Genomic DNA, 24,367 nt, shown 5'->3' on the forward strand with positions numbered 1-24,367 from the left:
GTCCCCATCCTGTCGGCTCTCTAACATCCCGGAGCAGTCTCATTACCGCTCTGGGCTTGTAGTAGGAGCACTGTATGGGGGGCACGGGCCAGGGACAGGCGGGCGGGGGGGTTTGTAGAACATCTTTAGTAAAGTACGGGAATCCTGGAAGGACCCCGGCGGAGTGGTGATGTCATCAGTCAGCGTTTATCCGGAAATGGTGAGAAGTGTTTCCGGATCATAGAACTGTGAGGAGTTGTGGGAGCTCGGGCTGTGTGTATTCCGGGGTGTTCAGGTAATGTGGCCTTCTACAGATATGTAACCATAGGATGGTCCCCTTGTCTTGTCCTTCAGAGGTGCAGGCTAGTGTCATTCCTGATATCACACCTGTTACCATCATACATCCCAACACGTATTACACTCTATGGGAGGATTTTCCTCAAACTGCAGCAGCTGTGCAAGGCAACCAATCCACTTCTAGCTTTCATTTTTAAAGTGGAACATGCACTGTCTGTTCTGCAATAAAGTGCCCCCGGACTGCTCACCCCCCCCCCCCCCCCCCCTGTACATCTCAGTTTACTGTGCCAGGCTGATGGCCGCCTGCGCATGGCCAGGAGTGATGTCGTCCCCTACCGGCCAATGAAGAGACCCAAAGACCGGTAGTCAGAAGAAGATGTCGCGCAGGACCGTTGGACAGGCAAGTATTTTCGTTCCGCTCAAAACCCTCCTTTCTTTTGCAGTCAAGGAAGCTTCCATCTTAGCCTTTGTTTAATTCCCAACTGCCATGGTCCTATACATGTGATCAGTCATAACATCAGACATTTGACCGTTTGCTTGATAACAGCAAATGTGACAGTTAGCCTTCCCAGCACATGCCAGGAATGCAACTGGTTTTTGAAACTGTTAAAGTGTTACTAAACCCAGGACCTGCATTCACTACATCTGGTCTCCCACAGTACACAGAACATGGAAGTGCAATTATTTTACTAAATATAAACTGCTAAATACCTCATCAGCAGTTAGAGTAGTCTTGTGTCTTCTATCGGTGTTCTGCAGAGCACTGGCATTTTGAGTCCATGCAAACATTTTATTTTTTGCCACACATTTTTTGAAAATGACAATTTGTAATTTATTTTTTTGTACACAAAGTTGTTAATTTAATGATATTTTGCTCATGTATGCCTCGGGTATATGTGGAATAACACCCCAAAACACATTCTTCTACTTCTCCCTTGTATGGGGATACCACATGTGAGAGACTTTTTGGCAGCCTAGCTACATACAAGCCCCCAAAATCTGATGACCACCTCCAGGCTTTCAAAGGTCATATTTCCTCATATCACTTCCCCACTACCTATTACAGATTTGGAGTCCCTAAAATTCCAGAATAGTACAAATACCCCCCCCAAATGACCCCTTTTTGGAAAGTAGACACCCCAAGGAATTTGATAAGAGGCATGCTGAGTTTTACAGATATCGTTTTTTTCACAGGGTTTTGAAAAAGGGGAAAAAAAAAGAAAAGAAAAAATACATTTTTGTTTTCTTTCTTCGGTTTCCGAAAACATGAGACAACAAATGAGATCTGTTCAAATATAAGTGCAGCGCTAAAGCATAAGTGACAAATGCAGTCATAAAGTGCTTATGTGAATAGAAGTGTTCATACAATAATCCAGTGAAATAAATCAAACAAAACGTCTCAAATCACATAGAATCATAAATAACTATGAATATAAATAGTGGATAGTCCGTGGCACTTCAGGTCACAGAAGTGCTAAGTGATATATATGTGCTTATTTACCAATAATGGTGATTATACATAGCCCATGGCACTACAGGTCACAGCAATGCCCGGTGTTCGTGGAACTACAAGGTGCAGCAATACCAGCTAGTATGATCCAACATAGGAATCTACCACCTTATATGGATGTGCACTCACCAGAACACTACTTGTATAATAGCGTTAATGCTGATCCTTCTGGGGGGAGCATCTTTATTGGGTGAGACAAAGTAGCAAATATAATAAAATTTGACCAGCCTGAAGTGGACAGTGTGACTCCAACGGACGGCCTGACTGCTCTGAAGGGAGCTGAGATCGGAGAACGCTCCTGTCGACTTCAAATCACGTGGTGTCAGCGTACCGGCGTCCCGGTTGGTGTCACCACGGCAAGCGAAGGCAGTGTCTGGCATTGGCTTCAGCTGGGAGCATGTGTAGGGTTACCAAGACATGTTTCGCACAGTTGCAGCCTATGCAGTGCTGGAGTTTAGCACTGTAAAGGAGCAGGCATCAATGGAGAGAAGGTTACTACAGAAATCATCAAAACATGGCACATAATTCATTACAGATACTGTTATGTTACTGCAGCTGTACCAAAAAAAAAAAGTAACTAAACTATGGTCATGTTTACTAGCCCTACCAAATTATTAGGTATCTTTTGAAAATCCGGAGCAGTTGACAGTAAACTAACATTTACATCCTATTGCCAAATTTTCAGCCTTACTGTAAGGTGGCAATTAACAAGGGGGAGAACTACGATGATGATTTACACATAATGTTTTCCTATTATGTATTATTCCCAACTTCTATCCTATCAATTTGTTCCACTTTCCATTTGCTATTCACATATACACTTCCATTATGTAAGCCCTCCTTTTTTTCATTTCTGGATGTGTGCAAACCTCTCCTTCTGTTTTATTCTTTTTCATTTTTGTGAAAAATTTTACTGTTCATAAGTCTACTAATTCTTTTTGTGAGCTGAAAAATAGGATTTATTTCTTTTCTTTTAATATCTTTTCTGATTAACTTCTTTTAACTGTTGATGACCTTTATTTATTATACTAACTTCTTTGATCAAGTTTCTACCTTCTTTTCAGACAGCTTTTATTAGTCTTTACACATTCTTTTTCCTGGATATTTTATTTACCTTGCTGCTTTTATCCATAAGCTAATCTATACTAGCTTGCGCTCTCTCTCTTTCGCTCTCTTCCATTTATCTGTTTCATTTTACACTTCCCATTTGTCCTTTTTGTAAAGTTTAATAACAAAATGCTTTTTCTGCTAAGCCTATTTTTTTAGTTGTCTGCTATATTTCACGTATTTCTTTTTCATTATTTACATTTTCGGTTTGCTTACTCCTGTAAATGTCAGCTGCTATATAATGAACATTGTTTTCAGAACCTATATGATTGGCACCCTTACTTGCCTTCTCTGTCTAATTCTAGGTCAGGGCTCGACAAATCCCAGGCGCCAGGTCACCATGGTAAACAGAAATCATGACCTGGCGCCTGGGCACCAGTCAGCCCACTCACACCGGCAACTCCCAATGCTCTGCGCTCCGGACATGCAGCTCCGGGTGTGGGGCAACCATTCCTTCTCTCTCCCCCTTGCTGGTCTCCATAGTTTCCCTGAAAGCAGGCAGTAGGCTGGGCTGGAGTCTGATGTCTGGCTGTCAGGCCCGGTATGAGTGACAGTCGGGGTGGCCGGGCTTATCTCCTCCAAGCAGGGTCCGAGGATGAGCCAGTCTGTTGACTCTTCTGCCTGCCGTGGCCGAGGCACATCACCGCCAAGCTGGCCTTGCTTCCTCTGGAGCTCACGTGGTGCACACACGGTGCAGGAGGCAAAGGGATCAGCGGGGGGTAAGGTGGGGACCCTGTGTGTGTGTGTACGCGCACAGGGGGGAGGACCAGACCTGGAGTGTATACAGGGCCCACCCCTCCTCCTCGCCGGCAGTCCCCACACTTGGCACTGGAGGAGAGCAGAGTCCAGCCCACACAGCATGCCACACACACATCAGAAACCTCGGCTCCAGTCCCCTTCATACGCAAATTTAAGATCTGCTATCTCCGCTATCGAAAATAAAGCCGTTAGTGACAAAAAAAAAGTCTCCTAAATTTTTTTAGCTGGCTCCTAGATTCAAAGCAAATTTGTCAAGCCCTGTCATGGTTTACCGATCTTTCCCTGTTTCAAAATGCTCCATGCTTGTAACAAGCACAATGTTAACAGTTTAGAGCCCATTACTTGGAGCAGTCAGCATTTGTTTTCTTGTTTTTAGGTGATGTGGTCCAAGCACAGTAGAGCAAGATAGTGACTATATGAAGCTTGATGAATTTCAATCTATGTTTGGCCACTGTGCTTGAACAGAAATTAATCTGCCAATCATCTAGAAGCTGATCTACCAAACAATGTCTGTTTAAGCACCCTATAAGATAAAAGCTGCAGGCAGTAGGCTTGGGGGGAGTCTCCATGCTGTCAGAATACAATGGCGCAGTAGGAAGGATTCCCCCATCCACCTTGAATGTGTGGATGGGGCAACCAGTTACGTTTTTTTAATTTTTTTTAGAAAAACCTGAATCCTGTATTGGTAGCTTAAAGCTAATCCTATACAGTCAGGTCCATAAATATTGGGACATCGACACAATTCTAACATTTTTGGCTCTATACACCACCACAATGGATTTGAAATGAAACCGTTCACCTGATTTGGATGTAAATACCCTCAAATTAAAGCTGTCAGTCTACAGTTAGAGCACATCTTGTTCGTTTCATTTCAAATCCATTGTGGTGGTGTATAGAGACAAAAATGTTAGAATTGTGTCGATGTCCCCATATTTATGGACCTGACTGTATATAGATTTTTGAATGAGTATGGGGTACATCATACCCCTACACATTCACCAAAAAATTACAAGTGTAAATAAATGCACAACATAGTTTTTGACAATCCCTAAAGAAAAGAAATGTCTACCGCTGTAGATCCATTGTCAAGCTTGTTGTGCAGTGATTTAGGTCTACATCAATCACAATGAACAATGGCCACCAACCTTAGGGGGAAAAAAAGTGGGTGATGAGATGTCCTTTTTTTTTTTTTTTCTTTTTTCTTTTTTTTTTTTGTAATTGTGGGTATAGTAATATAGGAGTTTCCACACCATTTGTTTTCTTAAAGGATAGGTTCACCAGTACAAAAAAAATATATTTTTTTTGCAGGTAAAAAAAAAATGCATGTGTTATTTTTTTGTTGTTAGGCGCCTGTAAAGCATTGCACCCGCGATTAGCAAATCGCGAGTGTAATGCCACGGTCCTACAGACTGTCTGTGTAGCTGTCTGTCCATACCTCCAATACAGGCAAGTGGTTACACAATGACAGGAAGCTCAGTGAACTATCTAGAGTGCTCAACAGCACTCTGGTTAGTCATTGAGAACTACAAGCCAAGCACCACAAAGGTTGTCGGTGCTTGTAGTTTTCCCTATCACAGAATACTGTGAATGAATGATGCGACCGGGTGGGTGGAGCCCCGCATAGTTATGTTTTTTGTGCAGATTGTGACAGCCAGCAGGAGAAATCCCCAGCTAACTGTCAAAACAGGGGAGTGGAGGCCAGTGCATCTGTTACATGTTACACCCTCAACATGGGTGTAACATGTTACAAAAGGTGAACTTCTCCTTTAAATATTATTTATAACTGCTTGTATCCAGAGGATTGAGTGCAGCATTTTCCTATTCCCACCAGTGCATACAAATATTAGGATTAAGATTCTAAATCATGCATTTTTTTTATGATGACTTTATTGCAAAAATTATCCGCTATGGAAAATATACAGTGGTATTCAGTGCCACCAGTTTTACCAAACTGGTTTTGTCCAGCACACGTTTTCACAATTTCATATTTTAGTGTCTTTTTTTTTATTTTCTGTATTTCATGTTAAGAATAGAGTGTTGTATTAAATGTGTGTTCAAAGGTAAACTAAACAGAAGTCTAATCTTGCACAGGTAGTCAAACCAATGCCGAAAGTAAAGCGAAGCAGGAAGCCTCCTCCAGATGGATGGGAGCTTATAGAACCTACATTGGATGAGCTTGATCAGAAAATGAGAGAAGGTAAGACGGCTCACTTCTCTGTGTAGTTATTACATTCCCCAAAGAATGGAACAGCAAGATCCCCATTATGCTGTTTAAAATGCTAAATAAAGCTTGGCTACAGTATGTTTATTCATACATATAGATTTGGGATAGATTATTAGTGGTGCACCGAAATGAAAATTCTGGTGCCAAAACCAAAATGGACAGTTTTTAAAAATTAATATATTTTTCAAATGCAATTTTTTTTTTTTTGGAAAAAAATACACTGATTAACAAAAACACAACATATATACCCCAATTTTTTTGTAAAATATGAAAGATGTTATGCCGAGTAAATAGTTACCCAGCATATCATGCTTTAAAATTGCGCACGCTCGTGGAATGGTGTCATACTACAGTACTTAAAAATCTTCAAGCATTTTAAACCTGACATTTTAACCAGTGTGTAGACTTTTTATGTCGTGTGTGTGTGTGTGTGGGTATACACACACACATATATATACACTCATTCGGCTGTTGTGAATAATGTGTTTAATATATTTAGTTCCTATGATCGTCATCTCCATTTAGTGGCTGTAATGGGACATTTTCAGGATTTTTTTTTTTTAAATAAATAAATAGACCTCTTTGTGTGTGAAAAGGACGATGAAGGCGGACTACCATTCATATATTACTTTGAGAAACATGCTGAGGAGAGTATGATTGTTTGTTGGTGTTTAAATGTGAATCTGCAAAAAGTGTGTTAAAATCCATGCAGTGTAATAATTTGCACCTGTTTTAGCAGCTACACAAGATTTGGGAAACTGCATCGATAAGCCTGAATTTGTAAAGTTAAAATATGCATATGAAGAGTTGCAAAAAGTTTTGAAAAAAAATTCTAATAAGTTGGCATGGGTAGCATAAATGATATGAGGAGGGGTAGCTTCACTAACGTTTTTTTTTAAGAAAATAGTTTGCAAATTCAGACTTCTTTTGTAGGCGCAGACTTCATTTGTTGGGTTCGGAAAGATTTTCAGTTCTGTGAGGCAAAATCTAGACCAGCAATGCGAGGATAAACCTGATGGGGATTTTCATGGTTCTGTTTTGTATGGAACTAATTTTTAAAAAATTTCAGACGGGCAGGCTTTTTAATGCAGAAGAGACATGCTATGTCGCTTCTGCATTCCAGTATTTTAACCTGCCTATTTACACTGTACAACTTTGTCATGTGTTGAAGATGTAATTTCAGCCCAGCTAATCAAAATAGCTGATGATTGAAACCTGGAAGAAGACCAGAAGGTGTCAGCATTTGTTAAGGAGCTCCTCAAAGCTGCATTGCTGAAGTAGAGATGAATTTAGTTCTGCTTTTATAACTCCCCTTTAAAATAGTAAACTATAAAACAAAGCAGGATTTCTGAGTTCTATTAAAGCAATTAACCACTTACTTACTGGGCACTTATACCCCCTTCCTGCCCAGGCCAATTTTCAGCTGTCGCACGTTGAATGACAATTGTGCGGTCATGCAAAATTGTACCCTTAGGAAATTTTTATAATTTTTTTCACACAAAGCTTCTTTTTGGTGGTATTTAATTGCCACTGGGTGTTTTTATTTTTTGCTCTATAAACAAAAAAAGAGAAAAAACTTGGAAAAAAAAAAGTTTTTCTATTATAAAATTTTGCAAATAGATAATTTTTCTCCTTCACTGATGTGCATTGATGAGGCGACACTGATTGGTGGCACAGGTGGGTGGCACAGGTGGGTGGCACTGCTGGGCACAGGTGGGTGGCACTGCTGGGCACAGGTGGGTGGCACTGCTGGGCACAAGTGAGTGACACTGCTGGGCCCTGATGATCAGTGCTGATTTGTTTTCTGACAATTGCCGGTTATCAGCAGTACTTTCCTCACTTTGTGACAGCGTGTGGGAAGTGCCGATAACCGGCAACTGCATTTACCCGGTAATCTACTGTGTCATTGGACACAGCTGATGACGTGGTAAAAGGCCGCTGTGATTGGCCTTTTACCACATCACGTGATCAGCTGTGTCCATAGGACACAGCAATCATGGAGATCATGGGGTGCGCACTGCTGGGGGAACGCAGGAGGGCACGTTCTTTGAGGACATCATATGACACCCTACCAGAATTGGACAGCCATGCTGTAGCCATCATTTGGCTATAGCGTGGTTGGCAAGTGGTTAATATTGCCTTCAATTCTTATTGTAGCACTATTGCAGAATGTGCCGCTTGGTAATTTTGGGTTCTCTGTTTTGTGCCCAACTCCATGAACAACCTCAGCCCCTCTGACACACCTGGTTGAGTCAAAGTTACTGCAAGCACTTCTAGGAATAGTTTAGATTTAACATGGTTGTGAATCGGTACCAGGAAACAGATACAGGACAGTTTAGTGGTCAGTGAGCTCAAGTGATTTGGTACAGGTTAAAATAAATGGTGGTTTGAGCGTAAATTGGCATACAGAATGTAGGTTCTAGATGGTATAATTACTATACCAAGATAACTTGGAATAGCGTTCGGTACCGCTAGACTGGGATTAATTCAGGAAGTCAGCAATAAACAGTGCATATAAACCTTAACTGCAATGTGAATAATACTAGAACTAGTCTAGAGTGCACACTAGGATATGGTGCAGTGTCCCCTGAGAGGTACCTCTTGGAATAAGCAATACGTAAAGGTCTCTGTGTGGGGCAGTCTTTTGCCCTAATTCAGCTGGCAAGCATTGGGGACCAGTTGTACCATAGGTGAACATAAGAATAGTCCCAGTCAAGCTTGAGTGCAGCAGTATGGCTACTAGATGGCTGTATGGTCGGTTGCTAAAGTGCTCAGTCTCTCTAGCAGCAGATAGTAAATCCCCACAGCAGCAGTCTTGGCAATACTGCAGCTCACCATCCAGTCACACACAATTAGTTCATGGTCTGCTGTGCACCGAGGTGACTGTTGGCATATCTGGATTCAGCGTTCTAGATCCTGCTCAGGCTGCCTTTATGCAGCAGTGATGGTGCACGCTGGATAGGGGTGTGCACGCTGGATAGGGGTGTGCACGCTGGATAGGGGTGTGCACGCTGGATAGGGGTGTGCACGCTGGATAGGGGTGTGCACGCTGGATAGGGGTGTGCACGCTGGATAGGGGTGTGCACGCTGGATAGGGGTGTGCACGCTGGATAGGGGTGTGCACGCTGGATAGGGGTGTGCACGCTGGATAGGGGTGTGCACGCTGGATAGGGGTGTGCACGCTGGATAGGGGTGTGCACGCTGGATAGGGGTGTGCACGCTGGATAGGGGTGTGCACGCTGGATAGGGGTGTGCACGCTGGATAGGGATGTGCACGCTGGATAGGGATGTGCACGCTGGATAGGGATGTGCACTCTCCAGGCTCCCTCACAACAAGAGGAAGATGTCTTGTACAACTGGAGAACATTTAACTCTTTCCTTTCCTCCTGGCAATACAGTTCAAAAGCTCTTGATTACAGCAGAATCACTCTCATCTGGGCTACATTTCCCAAAGTACAGTGCTGCCTGACTCAGTCTATTGAACTCTTCCTACTCAGTAGCTCCCTCCTCCTGCTGACATGCTGTTAACCAGTTCAGCACCACAAGGCAGCAGCTACAGAGAGCAGCTTCAGCCAATGTTTCTCTCACTCTCCATTCTTAGCCAAGCACCTGGCTACAGTTATTCCCTACAATTATGTTCTCCCTGCAATGAAGTACTCTTGCTGCCCAGTGCCTCCAGTCTCTGCAGTAGTGACAAGCAACCCCCCACTGAAAACTATTCAAAAACAGACACTTCTGGGAGTGTCTATTGTTCTCCTGCTGCAAGCAGGCCATACATAGAGTGAACTTTTCCGGTTTCTGATGATCTGGACAAAATTATTTCCGAGGGTAGCTGTTGGCATCCGCTGGCCTGAAATGCTTGAAAAATCAAAGGAACCAGGCAGAACATTGACTCTGGAACAAGGCCTGGATTCAATCAAATGCAAGCAATGTTCAGATATTGTGTCAGCTGTTTGGATACCATAGCTGTGGTGGAAGATTAGTCCATCAGTGCTGATTAGTGTGGATGGCTGAAGCTGTTCAGCTTTTTAAAGGCTGAATGAAAAAAAAATCTTTGTGTGGGGGGGGGGGATTAAAAAAACAAATCCAGTTTTCATGAAGTTTCTGTTTCCAATATTTTTCACCAGAGAATGGCTGCATGGGCAGCAGGAAAGATAAGTATCTTTAAATAATGTTCTAAAGTGACACTAAATGATATCCTTCTCATTCAAAATAATTGGTACACATTCACTATTTAAAGGCCCTGATGAATAATCCATAAAACATCCACTATTTAAAGGCAGTGTTAATTTTGACATCACATTTCGATTTTGTTTTCTTCTGAGTCTGTTGACTAAAAAGCCGTTTTAGTTATATTTTAGTCATCTGAATTGTTTTAGTTAAATAAAATAGTGTTAATAGAATGCATGAAAGTAAAAATCCTTCTGTGTGCAGCAGTTCCCCCAGCCCCCTCAATACTTACCTGAGCCTCATCGCAATCCAGCGATGTCCATGCCTGCCTCGGCTATCCCGGGTCACTGCCTCATCATTGGCTGAAACAGCAAACGGTAGCCATTGATTCCCGCTTCTGTCAGTCACAGCCAGTCAGCCAATGAGGAAAGAGAGGAGGTGGGGCCAATGGACACATGGAGCAGCGGGTGCGCCCATAGCAAGCTGCTTGCTGTGGGGGCACCTGACAGACAGGAGGAGACAAGAGAGCCTGCAGGGGACCTGAGAAGAGGTGGATCCAGGCTGCTCTGTGCAAAACCACTGCACACAGTAGATAAGTATAGCATGTTTGTTGTTTTACAAACAAAAAACCTTTTTAGAATCGCTTTAATATAGTTGACAAAAATAACACTGCTTAAAGGCTCTTTTTTATCTATTTTGTTTATATTTTTAAATGTAAAGTTCCCGTTTTTGCTTGAAACGGGCAGTGCACATTAGTTTTGATCATGTGTGCTGCTCCATGTAAGAGGTGGTATCAAAACGTTTTTCGAGACTAGTTTTCTAAGACGTCAACAGATGGCAGCACAAGGCTGCATGCACAGTTACAGGGAGCACCATAAGTCAGTGGTGTGCCAGAATACATCATCCTGTGTACATTGCAAGCTGTGCAACTAGTGGTATTCTGGCCACGTGCATTACCATGTCTACTATTTTATTATGGACAGCAAGTTAGCACAAACGTGAAATTCTGTGTGAAACCCATACACCCAAGTTTGGTCACTGGTAATGATCTTTGACATGAATGATGGGTCATCCGCGGCATGTTGATGGAGTTCTTGGCAGACTCTGGCACGGTGTTCCTTCTGCTTCTGGGTCAGCAGCCTTAGGGCGAACTTGGCAGCAACACGGCACATGTTCAAATCACACGTGAGGCTTGCCTGGACTGTGCCGTATGACACACTGACAAAGGCAGCAATGTTATGGATTGTTATCCGACAATCATGCACAAGTTGCCGAATGGTTTCAACATTTTTGGGGTTGAGCTCATTGAAGGTCTTCCTGATGTCTTGTTGTCCTCCAGTGCCACTTGAACGACTCATTTGTAGCATTGCCGTAAACTTGACAAATCATGTCAAACATCTCTGTGGCAGATTTGCCCAGTTTCACGCAGAATTTCACGTTTGCTCTTTATTCTAACTTGCTGCCCATGATGAAATAGCAGACCTGGTAATGCATGTGGTCAGAATAGCACCCGTTGCATAGCTCCTGATGTACACAGGACAATGTTTTTGGCACACTGACTTATGACCGTTTGTGCTCCCTACGACTATGCGTGCAGCCTTGTGTTGCCATCTGTTGGCGTGTTGCAAAACTACTCTCAAAACTTTTTGATGCCACCGTGTACACTACAGATTACATTGTCCATGGTCCTAGTTCATCTTGAGAATAATCAGGAGAGGGTGGCTACTTTCTGACAAACTATGGGACCAAGGAGAACAATTGTATCATCCCTCTTAACAGGAAGTTAGATCTGTAGCAAAAAAGAAATTTAGAGGAGAGTAAAAGTAATAGAGCCAATAGAAGGCACTTTTTGATTGTATGTATTTTGTAACAGAACTTAGTGTCACTTTAAGTATTCATTTTAGTGACTGTTGATTTTAAGGTGTGCCAGAGTTAAGAGGAATAGTAAATCAGTAATAGATTAAAAATGTTTTTTCCCCTCACATTCTACAATAGTTCACAAGATTTTTCTTTTTAGGGGTGACAAGTTTTATATGTATGTATATTTGACAAAATAGCATTTTTTTTTGTTCTCCAGCTGAAACTGAGCCCCATGAAGGAAAGAGGAAAGTGGAGTCTTTGTGGCCAATATTCCGTATTCATCATCAAAAAACTCGATATATATTTGACCTCTTTTACAAGAGAAAAGCTATAAGCAGAGGTAAAAATTATCTGTTTTCTACCACTTCAGCTCTGGAAGGTTTTACCCCCTTCATGACCTAGCTAAAACACACTGCTGAACTTTAACTGGTAATTGTGCGGTCATGCAATGCTGTACGCAAATGAAATTTATATAATTTTTTCACACAAATAGAGTTTTCTTCTTATGGTATTTGATCATCATTGGTTGCTTTGCTTTGCATGAATGATATCGTGCCTACAAACTTTAGTGTGTATATATATATATATATATATTTACTACTATGGTGGTGATCAGTGACTTATAATGGGGGTGCAGAAGGCAATCTGCTACTGGGTAACTGCCAGCGACTTCACCGGTGACATTAATACAGTGATCGGTGATAATACTATACACTGTCACTGTATTAATGACACTGGCTGGGGTTTACCAGCACAGACCTCTGGGCTATTATTGTACACAGCTGATCAGCAGGTCCTGGCCAGGACTTTCAGACAGCCTCCCTCTGTGTACAATCCCAGCGGGTACAGGCGAGGTTCCTTGCCCCAAACCCAGAGGTAGGCAGAGACGTGCCTGTGCATTGCTTCGCCTACAGTGGCCACCTGTCTGCAGTACATTGTAGACAGGTAGTTGTGAACTGGTTAAGGTATCCTTTTTAATACAATTTTTAGAAATGTTTATTTCTAGGAAAATACCATTTGATTGCGGGAAATTTTTTTAACGTGTAAACCAAGCCAATAGAAAAATTAGCTTTTCTGCATTCCTTAGTGCTATGCATCTGACAAATGAAAGTTAAGGGGGTTAATTCCCCTTTTACCATAAAGCTGCCTATGCATTTAAGGGGTGTCTGTAGACCTCATGAAACCTGACTAGAATACACCTAGGAAGTTAGTAGAACATTGCTAAGTGAGGCCTAGGCCTTATTGCTCACCACCATCACAGGAGTGCGTTTCTCTGATTCAAACCCCTTCACATATCTTTTCTTTCCCCTGATGCAGCAACCCTAAGCTCAGCATTTGAGAGCGCACACCTGTGATGGAGGTGATGAGCAGGACTAGACCTTACTTAGCAATGTGCAAGGAACGTCTTGGGAATGTTCCGGTCAGGCTTCGTGAGGAATGTAAATGTGTAAATGGCCTACACCCATAGCAAGGGAATGAATCGAATTTAGTCAAAGCTGCACAATTTTTATCTACAGTTGCCAATTATCTACATAGGCAGTTTTTTGGGGTTTGTTTGGTGAAACTAACCCTTTAAGAACTGGAGGAGTGGACACACCTGCATCATTTTGCTGCTGCTACTTTGCTGTCCCGTCACAGCCTTGACCAAGGGGTTTTGGTTTGACTGCAGAAGAAATGTAAATGGCAAGGACCTTGGCTATTGTGCCAAATAAGAAAACTGGCTGAATCAGGTGTGATACAATGCATGTGTTTTTGCTAGCCAGCGGGGTAATTTTATCCAGCCATTCCTGTAATTAATACAGTTCTGCTAAGCTATAAGCTCACTCTTCTACTCCCTGGTTTACCATTTCTGAGTCTCTACTGCTTCCTAGGTAAGCTTCCTGCGTACTGAACAAAGGTAATTATTATTCCCTGTCAGATAAGGCCATAGGTTTTAGGTCAGGGCCATTACTGGCTCTTTTATAAATATCACGCTCTGTAATAAAGGCCAAATCTTCCCAGAGTTCTCTAATCCCCTTGCCACCTATAATCAGACTGTTATGAATAACCTAGTGAGATACCACAGAACTACCTATGCGTAAGAATCAAGTGAGTTCTTCAGCCCATTGGTGTCCAGACAGTAAATCAATGATTCCTTTTAGCAGAATATAATTTATTGTATTATTAGTTTAGCACATTGAGCACAATAAATTAAGTGTTCCCTTCGTAAACTATTTAACATTTTCACTCCAGCAGTTGCTGTTTATAGGTTGCTGCTGGCTCCTGCTCTCTGTGCTGCTTCCCTGAACTTCTGGTATTCACAGGAGGAAAGCGTTAACAGTGGACAGTGCAATCTCCAGTCAGTCTGTTAGCTTGGTGAAGAAAGTGCGGTGGAGGAAGAAGGAGCAGGGAATTGCTTTGCCATCCTAGTCTATGGGGCTGTGCGTTTCTATTGTTGCACACAGTGTAGGGAGACAAAACTCTATTTCCTGCATGCAAGGATGATGTCATAGAATACTACAAGAGAAAGGAGTCACCCTTAAACAGTAACCCTGGGGCAGTGGTCATGGCACCAGCTTAAACTGAAGTATAGGCAAGGATTAAAAGATAAAGAAGCTGCTTACTCAGCAAGTAATTAAATCGGTTGCAGAAAGTGCTGAGGGTTTAATATCACTTTCAAAGTGGTTGTAAAGGCTGAAGCTTTTTCTGTACCTTCATGCATTCTATGCACGAAGGTAAAAAACCTGTGTGCAGCAGCTCCCCCAGCCCCCTCAATACTTGAGCCTCATCGCGATCCAGCGATGTGAATGACTGACAGCCTCGGCTGTCTAGGGTCTCTGCCTACTCATTGGCTGAGAACGTAAGCAGGAGCCATTGGCTCGCGCTGCTGTCAATCACAGCCAGTCAGCCAATGAGAGAGGGGACATGGCCAATTAGCTCTGTATGTGAATGGACACACAGAACAGTGGGTGCCCCCATAGCAAGCTACTTGCTGTGGGGGCACCCGACAGAAGGAGTCAGGAGAGCCTGTGGGAAACCCAAAAAGAGGAGGATCCAGGCTGCTCTGTGCAAAACTACTGCACACAGCAGGTAAATATAGACATGTTTGTTATTTTACATAACAAAAAAAATTAACCTTTTAGAATCTCTTTACTGTTCAGCAAGTGCAGGTCTTTCAATGAAAATAAATTCTGGGTTTAAACATAATATGTAAATCTGCAGAATTGGGCATTGGGATACATATTAAATAAAATATACTATTTCACGATGGTTGCTAGGTTTACTTTATTTAAAATGCTTTGTCTGCAAAATGTGCCCGTGTTAGGAAGGGTTAATATACTTAAACTATACTTTTGAAAAGCACTCTAAAAAAGGATCATCTAGCGTGTCTAGACACTTCTCCCTGTATGTTGGCAAGCTGGGTCATGCTGATCGGGCAAAGCTTCAGAACTTCTGTTAGTGACAGTGGCTACCCCTACTGCCTCCCACATATTTCTGTTGGCCAGTGTAACAGATCATCGTAGTTGCAGGCCAAGAGAATTTGTGAGTGAGAAGGTGTGTCAAGCTCCGACAGTGCCAGGAAGTCTGGGAACTTTCCCCATTCAGAACAGCCTGGCATTTGGGTGTAGAGCAGACCAATACATCTGGGTGCTTGGATGTTTGCTGTGTTTTTATAAGTGACAGAAAATAATGTCATTTTTCCACACACTATAAATAAAAACAAGTTTTAAAAAGTGTTAATACTTTCTTGCGCTTCTCTCTTTTTTTTCAGAATTGTATGATTATTGTATCAGAGAGGGGTATGCAGACAAGAATCTTATTGCAAAATGGAAGAAACAAGGTTATGAAAACTTGTGTTGCTTACGCTGCATACAGACCAGAGATACAAATTTTGGAACCAACTGCATTTGTCGAGTCCCCAAGAGCAAGCTTGAAGTGGTAAGAGTTTTATCTTGTTGATGTTTTCCTTTACTTTTTATTTTCAGAATGGGAATATGTGTGTGTTTTGTTTTTGCATATGATGTGCATTATAGTATGCTTCAGTGCGTGTGCTTTGTCCGCTACTGTATTAGTGCAGTTGGGGTGCTATTCAAAATGAATCGCATTGCAGCACACCTTGGTTCACGCTGTGGTGGTTTATGTAAGAATTTATTCTAAATATATAAGGCGATGTCCTTTCCCTTGAATAAAATATTGCAGTGCCTCCAGCCGTTAAAATACGGCAAATATTTAATGAACCAATAATTTGGACACCTTAATAATTTGATCACCACTTAATAATATACCTTGAGTCCTTTTAGCCAATATGATTTTGTACCATATACACAAAAATTGCCTTATAATAAATAAATTTTATTTATGTACAAAATTTATATATATATTGACACAAACGCAAAAGACTGGTGATAAATGGATAAATGGAAAAATATAATATACTAATTCTATACACCAAACACAGATATAGATAATAGTAAAGATTAAAATCGAATTTAGTGATAAGTGGTAATTTATAGTACTTCAGAGATCATTTCTCACAAAACGTGGCCATAGAAATGTGAGAAAATATTCCCTGATAAATCGCACTATAACCAACTACAAATTAATGAATTATGCAATATCTATAATTTCAATATCTAATCAAATAATTTTTAGCAGTAATAATTATGTATATCTCTATATACTAAACACCCAATACAATTACTATCAATCTATGCAAGAGAGGAAATATAAAATACAATATCAACTCTTAGCAGTCTCACCACACCCAGAACCTGGATTATGAGGCCTCCCCAGCGGATCCAGTGGCAGTTGAAACTCCTTCAGAAGAATGGCCGCAGGGAGCAAGTGAGAGATAGTGCAATAGGTTGTAGTGTTGAGAAAAAGTGTAGGAGTGTAGAAGTTCAGAAGTTTAGGAGAAGTTTAAAAAAAATTGAGAAGCAGCTCTTAGAAGATTTAGAAGTAGTATTGAAAGATTGAGAAGTAGTTCTTCAGATGGGACAGATTTCAGCTCTTCAAATCCTCCTCCTTGTCGGTTGTTTTTTCTTTATCTTTTTTTCTTTTTAGCATGACCATTATGTGAGGTGCATGGCTTTTTTATACCATCCAAACCTTTGTTTTAAAAGACCCTCCCAACAGGCTTTTTGATTGGCCGGTCGAGAAGTGTGTGTACATAAGATATCTCTCACCTGTCCACTGGGGGGCAGTCAGGGATCACAAAACAACTTGAGTATTAATGATGACTCATGCCTTGATTGGAAACCAAGGTAACTTAGATATTAAGTATATATATGGCTTATCCAAATATAGTTGATTTTACTACTCATTCTTGGATAAGAACCATAGAAAGGTATATGTGCATTCAGTTTTTCATTTCCCTGAGATTCAAACTTGTGTGAAACATTTGCTTTCTGATGGAAACATACACTTGATACCAATTCACAAAAATATCTTACTTTTCACCATTTCATACTTAATTTAGTGGTATGCAATCCCCAACTCTGCTGCATATATTTTCCTTTGATAAAAGTGTTAATAATATGTCTTTTTATAATGTCTCTGTGGGTAGATATCAACTTCTTGGCTTCATGTGTCCTAAGTTTAACCTTTTGGTTTTAGGAATGAAGTTTTCATGAGTAGGAAACCCTCTGTTTACCTGTTGATTGTGTGTGAGTTAAGGTAAACAGCCAGTTCTACTTTTAACCTTGGTGGACAATAGTACATTAGTATATTAACAATAGTTTGTTGGTTCATCACACTCTCCAAGGTTTTATTTAATCTTCTCAGACCTACAAGTCTCATCTCACCATTGTTATTTTGGTCGGGTGTGATGACTCACTGTTTGGAAGTCCAACAGTGGTATTTGACTTTCTAATTAAGTCTCCTGCCATTGAAGTATCTCCTAGCCATAGATCATGGCATTTGTTTAGAAAACATACTTTTGCCAGGTCTTAGAGTAACCAACATCCAGATCCCACCATTATCTTTTCTGGGGCTTTGTTTGATCACCTGTAGAGATTCAAATAGCATATTGTCTCTGGAACAAGTCTCTTCCACTCATTGTGTGTGTGATTCTAGAAGGTCACTTGAATTCTAATCAAGAAAGGTTAACCCCTCACAGACAACTAGGCTTCTTACTGTTGGAATAAAATCATATTTTTAAGGAATAGTCCCCCAAAAGTCACTACAACGCATTAAAGTAGATATAATGTGACAATATACACTTTCATTTTATAAAATCAGCATTGTGTCAGCACTACAAACTATAGTTATTTTTGGCACTCTTATACAGTCTTCTTAATTTAAAAATTTCCTTTCATGATGTGAGCGCTACCTGTACCTGATTTTTAATCACAGAGGATGCAGGAAAAAAAAAACTCCCTCTTCATTTGTACAATCCTGTGCACATAGTAACAATCGCTTGCTATATGTGGGATGCCAAGTCCAGGTTGTACTGTAGCCATACATTCAAGTGTGCCCTGAAGCTCCTCCCTCATGATTTCACTCAAGCTCCTACCTGCTCGTTATATCCGTTTACTTCATCGGAGGTACACGGTTGTCGCAGTGTTCCCATTGGAAGACTTCCCCCTTTTTTTTCTGTTCCAGTGGCCATTCAAAATTTTAGATTTACCCTCACTTTCATTTCTGATGCCCTTGGTGATGAGGACAATCAGAGAGAGTGATTCTTCTTAACAGGGACATAGTAATAACAATCAGACAGGGGTTCTAACCCTTCAACACTATCCGAATCTTAAAAGAAAAAAAAAACAATTCCAGAAGCGCAAAGAAAAGTTTAAGGATCTCAGTTTTTTGTTTTTTGTCCCCCCCCCCCCCCTTTATTTTATTTCAAAGTATTTACACGCAGCCATAAGCTGAGCATTTGGTCACGACTTACATGAGACACCAGCATGCTTTTTGTTCTCTTTTAGGTGGCCCTCAGAGTTACTAGAGAGCCATGTAGTTGTAAACCAGATTTTCACTAACATTTTCCAAAAATAAATCTTTATAATAATACAACAACAAAATGTGGAAGAGCAGACTTGTAAAAATATGAAAGTCATGAAAAATGCTTAAAAATTGCAGTCATAACTTAAAGTGATTGTCTCTTTTAAAATACAAACTTATTAGACTTGCCTGCTCTGCAATGGTTTTGCACAGAGCAACCCTGATCCTCCTCTCCTGGAGTCCCCCCACTGGTGCTCCTGGCTCTTCCTGCCTTTTGAGTGCCCCCATAGCAAGCCATGGGGCACTTGTGCGGGCTTGATCCTAAGCGGCACTGTGTGCTTCTGAAACAACAGTGCTGCTCAGGCCTTACCAGCCATACCCCCACCCGATCCCTCCTCACTGGATTTGATTGACAGCAGTAGGCATAGCACTCAGGTAAGTATAAGGGATGAATGGAGGGGGGGGAGCTGCACGCATTCGGGTAAAAACCTTTACAAGCACTGTGCTTATTACAAATGGGTTAATATTATGTTTAACCCTTTCTTCTGTATGTTAGAAATTACTTTATAGCACTGATGGATAAAAAAATTTTGATTTATATTTATTTTTTGTGTGGTGTGTGTTGTTTTTTTTTTTTTTTTTGCTTTCCATGTTAAAATTACAGTCCATCATATCCAACCCCAAAATAAATCTTAATGGAAAAGAAGTTAGTCTAATTGTGGGTTTGTAAAGTTGTGAGATAACATACATTTTCTTTGTTTTAGGGAAGAATTATTGAGTGCACACATTGTGGCTGCAGAGGATGCTCTGGATAAAGACTTTTTTTTTCATTTATAGTGTTATTTTAAAATGGTAATTGTTTGTTCCCAATATGTTCATGCTATTCATTGTTATGTTTAATAAACTTGTTGTCCAAGTTTTGTTTGCTTTTTATGTGCGATTTGTAGTCTGACTTTCTGATTTCAGTCCCTGCTGTGGTATAGTTGACCAAATATAGATGGGTAAAATACCTAATATTGTTATGTAAATTATGCAGACATACTGTGCTCTGTACTTGCTGATAATCTTTGCCATAACTTTATGACCAACCACTTAATATTGAGTAAGTCCTCCTTTATCTGCCAAAACAGCCCTGACCCTTCAAGGTATGGACACCTCTAGACCTGTGAAGGAATAGTGTGGTATCTGGCAGTCAGCAGCAGATCCTTTTTAAGTCCTGTAAGTTGTGTGTGTTGAGTTTGTGTTTGTTTTTTTTCTTCTGAAAGGTTAGAAGAAAAATTAGAAAGTCTAAGGGGGTTACCTCAGAAACTGAGGGGAATTAAGCTCAGATCAAGGCAGTGGATGAGGTAACCGGAAACGTGTCTTCTTTCCCCAAGGAAAATACCCCATGAGGAAAGAGGCGGAAAAAAAAGTGGGGGGGGGCAGGGAAGAGCAGGTAAGAGACATGGTGAAAGAACCAAGGGGGAATTATGAGGAAAACCACCTCATAATCCCAGTAGTAAGGAAATGTTTTTTGGTGACTAGGGTCAGATGCGAGATAAATGGTCCTTGGTAATCTATCTCCGGTCAGATAAAGAACAAATAGGGGATGCCTGTTACCATGTGTCAAGGGCGTAGTTTGTCATATAATGAGACAAATTTCCAGAACTGCTGTAATCTATATTTATATGCCAGAATGTTATGACTAAAAGCTTGGACAGCTGAAGTCTTCTGCAAAAGGAGCCTCACAAGTATGCCCTTCCATGGAAGATGTCTTTTCAGTGAGGCCCTTTACTAATTTATCAAACAGGTCAGAGGTGTTGTGAGAGATCAAGGATGAGGAGTGATCATTATTGTTGTTGAGGCAAGAGTCCGCTGGCCGACATGGAATGCAAAACTCTTCTATCCAAGAAATACATTTTCTCGCAGCAAAAAGTTCAACGGTTCTTTTCCAGAGAGATGCAGTTATTGGGTTCCGGCACACGACACAAGATAATTACAAATATTCTGCTGGATTTGGACATCTGTTGCAAATACTACAACGAACAGCAACCCTCAGAGTCCCATTTAAAATGCTGCATATCAAGCATAGAGATGCTACACAATCCAGCATATGTCCAATCTATAATATGTACCTAGGTAGCTTCCATGCATGCAATAATGTGTGTTATAATCTTGCCCTGTGCTTCCATAATGATGTGTATGCAATAAAAAAAAAAAATCCTTTCTGGATATACAATTTCTCCACCCTCCTCTTCTAAAAACAGCTGATTGGTTGGTCAAGTACTTTTCATCCTAACATGAAAAGACGTACTTGCATTTTACTGAAAGCAACAATTAAGATTTACAATTAAGCTACAGTGTCTACGAACCCAGTTATCCAGGACAGTAAACAACTGAACATCTAATCAATTAACATTTTTCTCATTACAGTTACAAAAGGTACCACTTGCCTGCTGAGTAGAATTGGCATAAAAATAGTCTGCTAGTTCCATCAATCTCGATGACCTACCTGTTTAATGTTTTTAACCACTTGCCCACTGCCCTATAGCAGAACTACTGCTACAGGGCGGTACGGCTGCGCAAAGTGTGTGTGTGTGTGTGTGTGTGATTTGCATTTCCGGGTAGGGGGTGTATGCGCTGCCCTACCCGCGCCGCTGTTGGCTGCTGGGGATGTCAATCACCGGGTCCTGGCAGGGCTGAGAGGGGAGAGATCTGTGTGTAAACAACACAGATATTTCTCCTGTCAGCATGGACATGCTGCTTTGTATCTCTCGCCACAGCAGCGAGATACAAAGCAGCATGTCTCCCCAGTAAAATGGCATACAGCACACAATGTAAAACAAACGGCACAACTATTAACCCTTTGATTGCCCCAGATGATAACACCTTCCTGCCCATTGTCATTAGTACAGTGTCAGTTCTTTTTATTAGCACTGATCACTAGTGTCATTGGGGATGTCAGTGGCAGTTCCCACCCAGTGTGAGAATGCCCACCGTGGTCCTGCTATAAGTCGCAGATTGCCGCCATTACTACTTTAATAAAAACAAAAATTCCAGCATATATATATATATATATATATATATATATATATATATATATATATCTCCATTTGTAGACACCATAACTTTCACGTAAATCAATTAATATACACTTATACGGATTTTTTCTTTCTTTGGCCTAAATGTATGAAGAAATTGGATTTCTTTATTGGATATATTTTATAGCAAAAAGTAAAAAAAAAAATATTTCTTTTTAAATGACGTTTTTATAAATAAATAAATAAAAATAAGCAGCGTGGGGTTCCCCCCCAATCCAGATTTGTTTTTTTAATTTATTTATTGCTTATATTATTTATTTTAATTGTTCATCTTTATTTGTTTTGTTTTTTTTTCAGGGAGAGTATTCTCCCCTCTGTCTTAAATAGTGTGGGGTGGATACTGTGCACTGTGAGAGTGCAGTACATTGTGGGGTGTTTGGCAGGCAAACAGTTGGTGGTGCCTTCACACCATAATCCTTCAGAGTTATTCTTGATGAGAGCAGGATTGGATCCTGCTCTAAAAATTCAAATTATAGGCACCTTAAAACAAGTGCTAAAAAATTGAGCCTTGGGTGTTGGTGGTGCCCTAAACCAAAAAAAGTTGGAATATAGCAAATTCAGAAATGGGATAGGCAGTCTTTAAGGGATCCCAGATCCCTAACAAATTTAATCAGTTACATCAGCATAAGGGGCACGATAGTTGCTGCTGTTCCAGGACTGATTAATTTTGATAAATGTCAGCTGGTCATCAGTGTCTGAACAGGTGCACTCTTAACTGTCACAAAACCTCCAGCAGCATTGAATGTCCATTCGGAAAGCATGCTGGATGCAGGACAAGCCAGTAGCTTGATGGCATATTGAGCAAGGTCTTGCCAGTGATCCAAACTCAAGACCCAGTAACCCAGTGGATTCTCAGTTGGAAAGGTCTCCAAGTCTGCTCTTGCCCCTAGATTATCCTGCACTATATGATGCAGACGCTGTTGATGGGTACTTACACCTAACAGCCCTGGGCGCTGAGGACTAAATAACTATTTAAAGGAATCGGTCAGCCGCCTACCTTCTCCACTGCTCTTCCTTTGACAGAATTAAGCCTCAGAAACACGTCCAGGAAATGGTAACCTCCCATTGTCTGGAAAGATGTTACACAACTTTTTTTTCAAGGTGTCCTCAAGAGGATTCATCCTCTGTTCCCTCTGCGAAGACTGAGTTCTGCAACTTTACCCTTGTAACGTGGATCAAGAAGGGTTGCCAACCAGTATTGATCCCTCTCCTTGATAACACGAATTCTCAGGTCCTTATGCAGGCTTTGCAATACCAGGGAACCAATGCAGCATAAGTTTGAGGAGGCAGGAGCTTCTGGGTCATTGTGGATGACATTGTCAGGAACTACCTCCTTCCAGCCACGTACTACCCCGGCTGGGTTTCCAGGGACTGAAAACTGCCCCTTGAAGAGTGCTCTATATGATCGTCTACTTCCATGCTGCTGCAATCCTCATCCTCCTGATGTGTGTTCTACAGCCCCCCAGAAATGGTTTCTGCATAAAGGGGGCCTTGAGGGGACAGGAAATCCTCTTCCTCCTGCTGTTCTGCCTCAAGTGCCCTGTCCATGATTCCACACAGCATGTGCTCCAGCAGGAAGACTAGAGGGATAATGTCACTGATGCATGCAGTGTTGTGGCTCACCATCCTTGTGGCCTCCTCCAATGGTGACAGGACAGTGCATGCATCCTTTATCAGTAGCCACTGGTGTGGCAAAAAGAAGCCAAGCTCCCCTGAGCCTGTCCTTGTGCCATATTCACACAGGTACTCAATGATGGCCCTCTGCTGCATGTGCAGCTGCTGCAGCATTGCCAAAGTTGAGTTCCATCAAGTGGGTATTTCACAAATGAGACGGTTGGTGGGCAGGATGACTTCCCATTGAATTTCAGCCAGCCAAACATGTATGACTGCCAGAAATGGACAGACTTTTCTGGCCTGCCTCAGAAGATCTTGAAAGCCTGGGTGCCTGTTCAAGAAATGCTACACCACCAATTCAGGACGTGTTCCAAGCAAGGAACATATGTCGTGTCCCTGTTGGAGGGCGGAGAGAAGGTTGGTGTCATTGTTGCATACAACCATTCTTGGCTCAAGCTGCCATGGTGTCAACCACCTTTGAGCCTGCCCCTGCAGAGCTGATAGAATCTTTGGCCCAGTGTGGCTCCTGTCTGCTAGACAGACCAGCTGAAGCACTGCGCAGCATCTTTTAGCCTGACTGCTTGTGTAGCCCCTTGAACGCTTACAGAGCACTGCTGTTTAGACAATTCAGCAGAAGCCACAGAGGAAGAGGAGGGCGTGAAGCAGACGGATGTGGCAGAATCAGCACTAGCTTTTTGGAGGCGTAGTGGCAGAACAAGCTCCAGCACTGAACCCTGTCCTGCATCCTTCCCAGCTGCTAGCAGTTACCCAGTGCACCTTGAAGGATATGTAACGTCCCTGACCATGCCTGCTGGACCACGTGTCAGCAGTACCGAGACCAAAACA

General features: G+C 41.6%; 1 protein-coding gene across 1 annotated transcript; it reads left to right on the forward strand.

Annotated features, from left to right (window-relative positions):
* The first annotated feature begins 118 nt into the window (after nt 1-118).
* Nucleotides 119-19,747, forward strand: BUD31 (BUD31 spliceosome associated protein). Its single transcript, XM_089691390.1, has 5 exons — nt 119-274; nt 5,744-5,849; nt 12,124-12,246; nt 15,658-15,824; nt 19,592-19,747. Exons 2-5 carry the CDS (start codon nt 5,756-5,758, stop codon nt 19,640-19,642), a joined length of 435 nt encoding a protein of 144 aa, XP_089547516.1. The 5' UTR covers nt 119-274; nt 5,744-5,755; the 3' UTR covers nt 19,643-19,747.
* The last annotated feature ends 4,620 nt before the right edge of the window (nt 19,748-24,367 follow it).

This window comes from Staurois parvus, unplaced genomic scaffold (genome assembly GCF_062004578.1).
Source record: "Staurois parvus isolate SC_StPar_1 unplaced genomic scaffold, SC_StPar_1.0 ptg000022l, whole genome shotgun sequence".
Classification (NCBI taxonomy): domain Eukaryota; kingdom Metazoa; phylum Chordata; class Amphibia; order Anura; family Ranidae; genus Staurois; species Staurois parvus.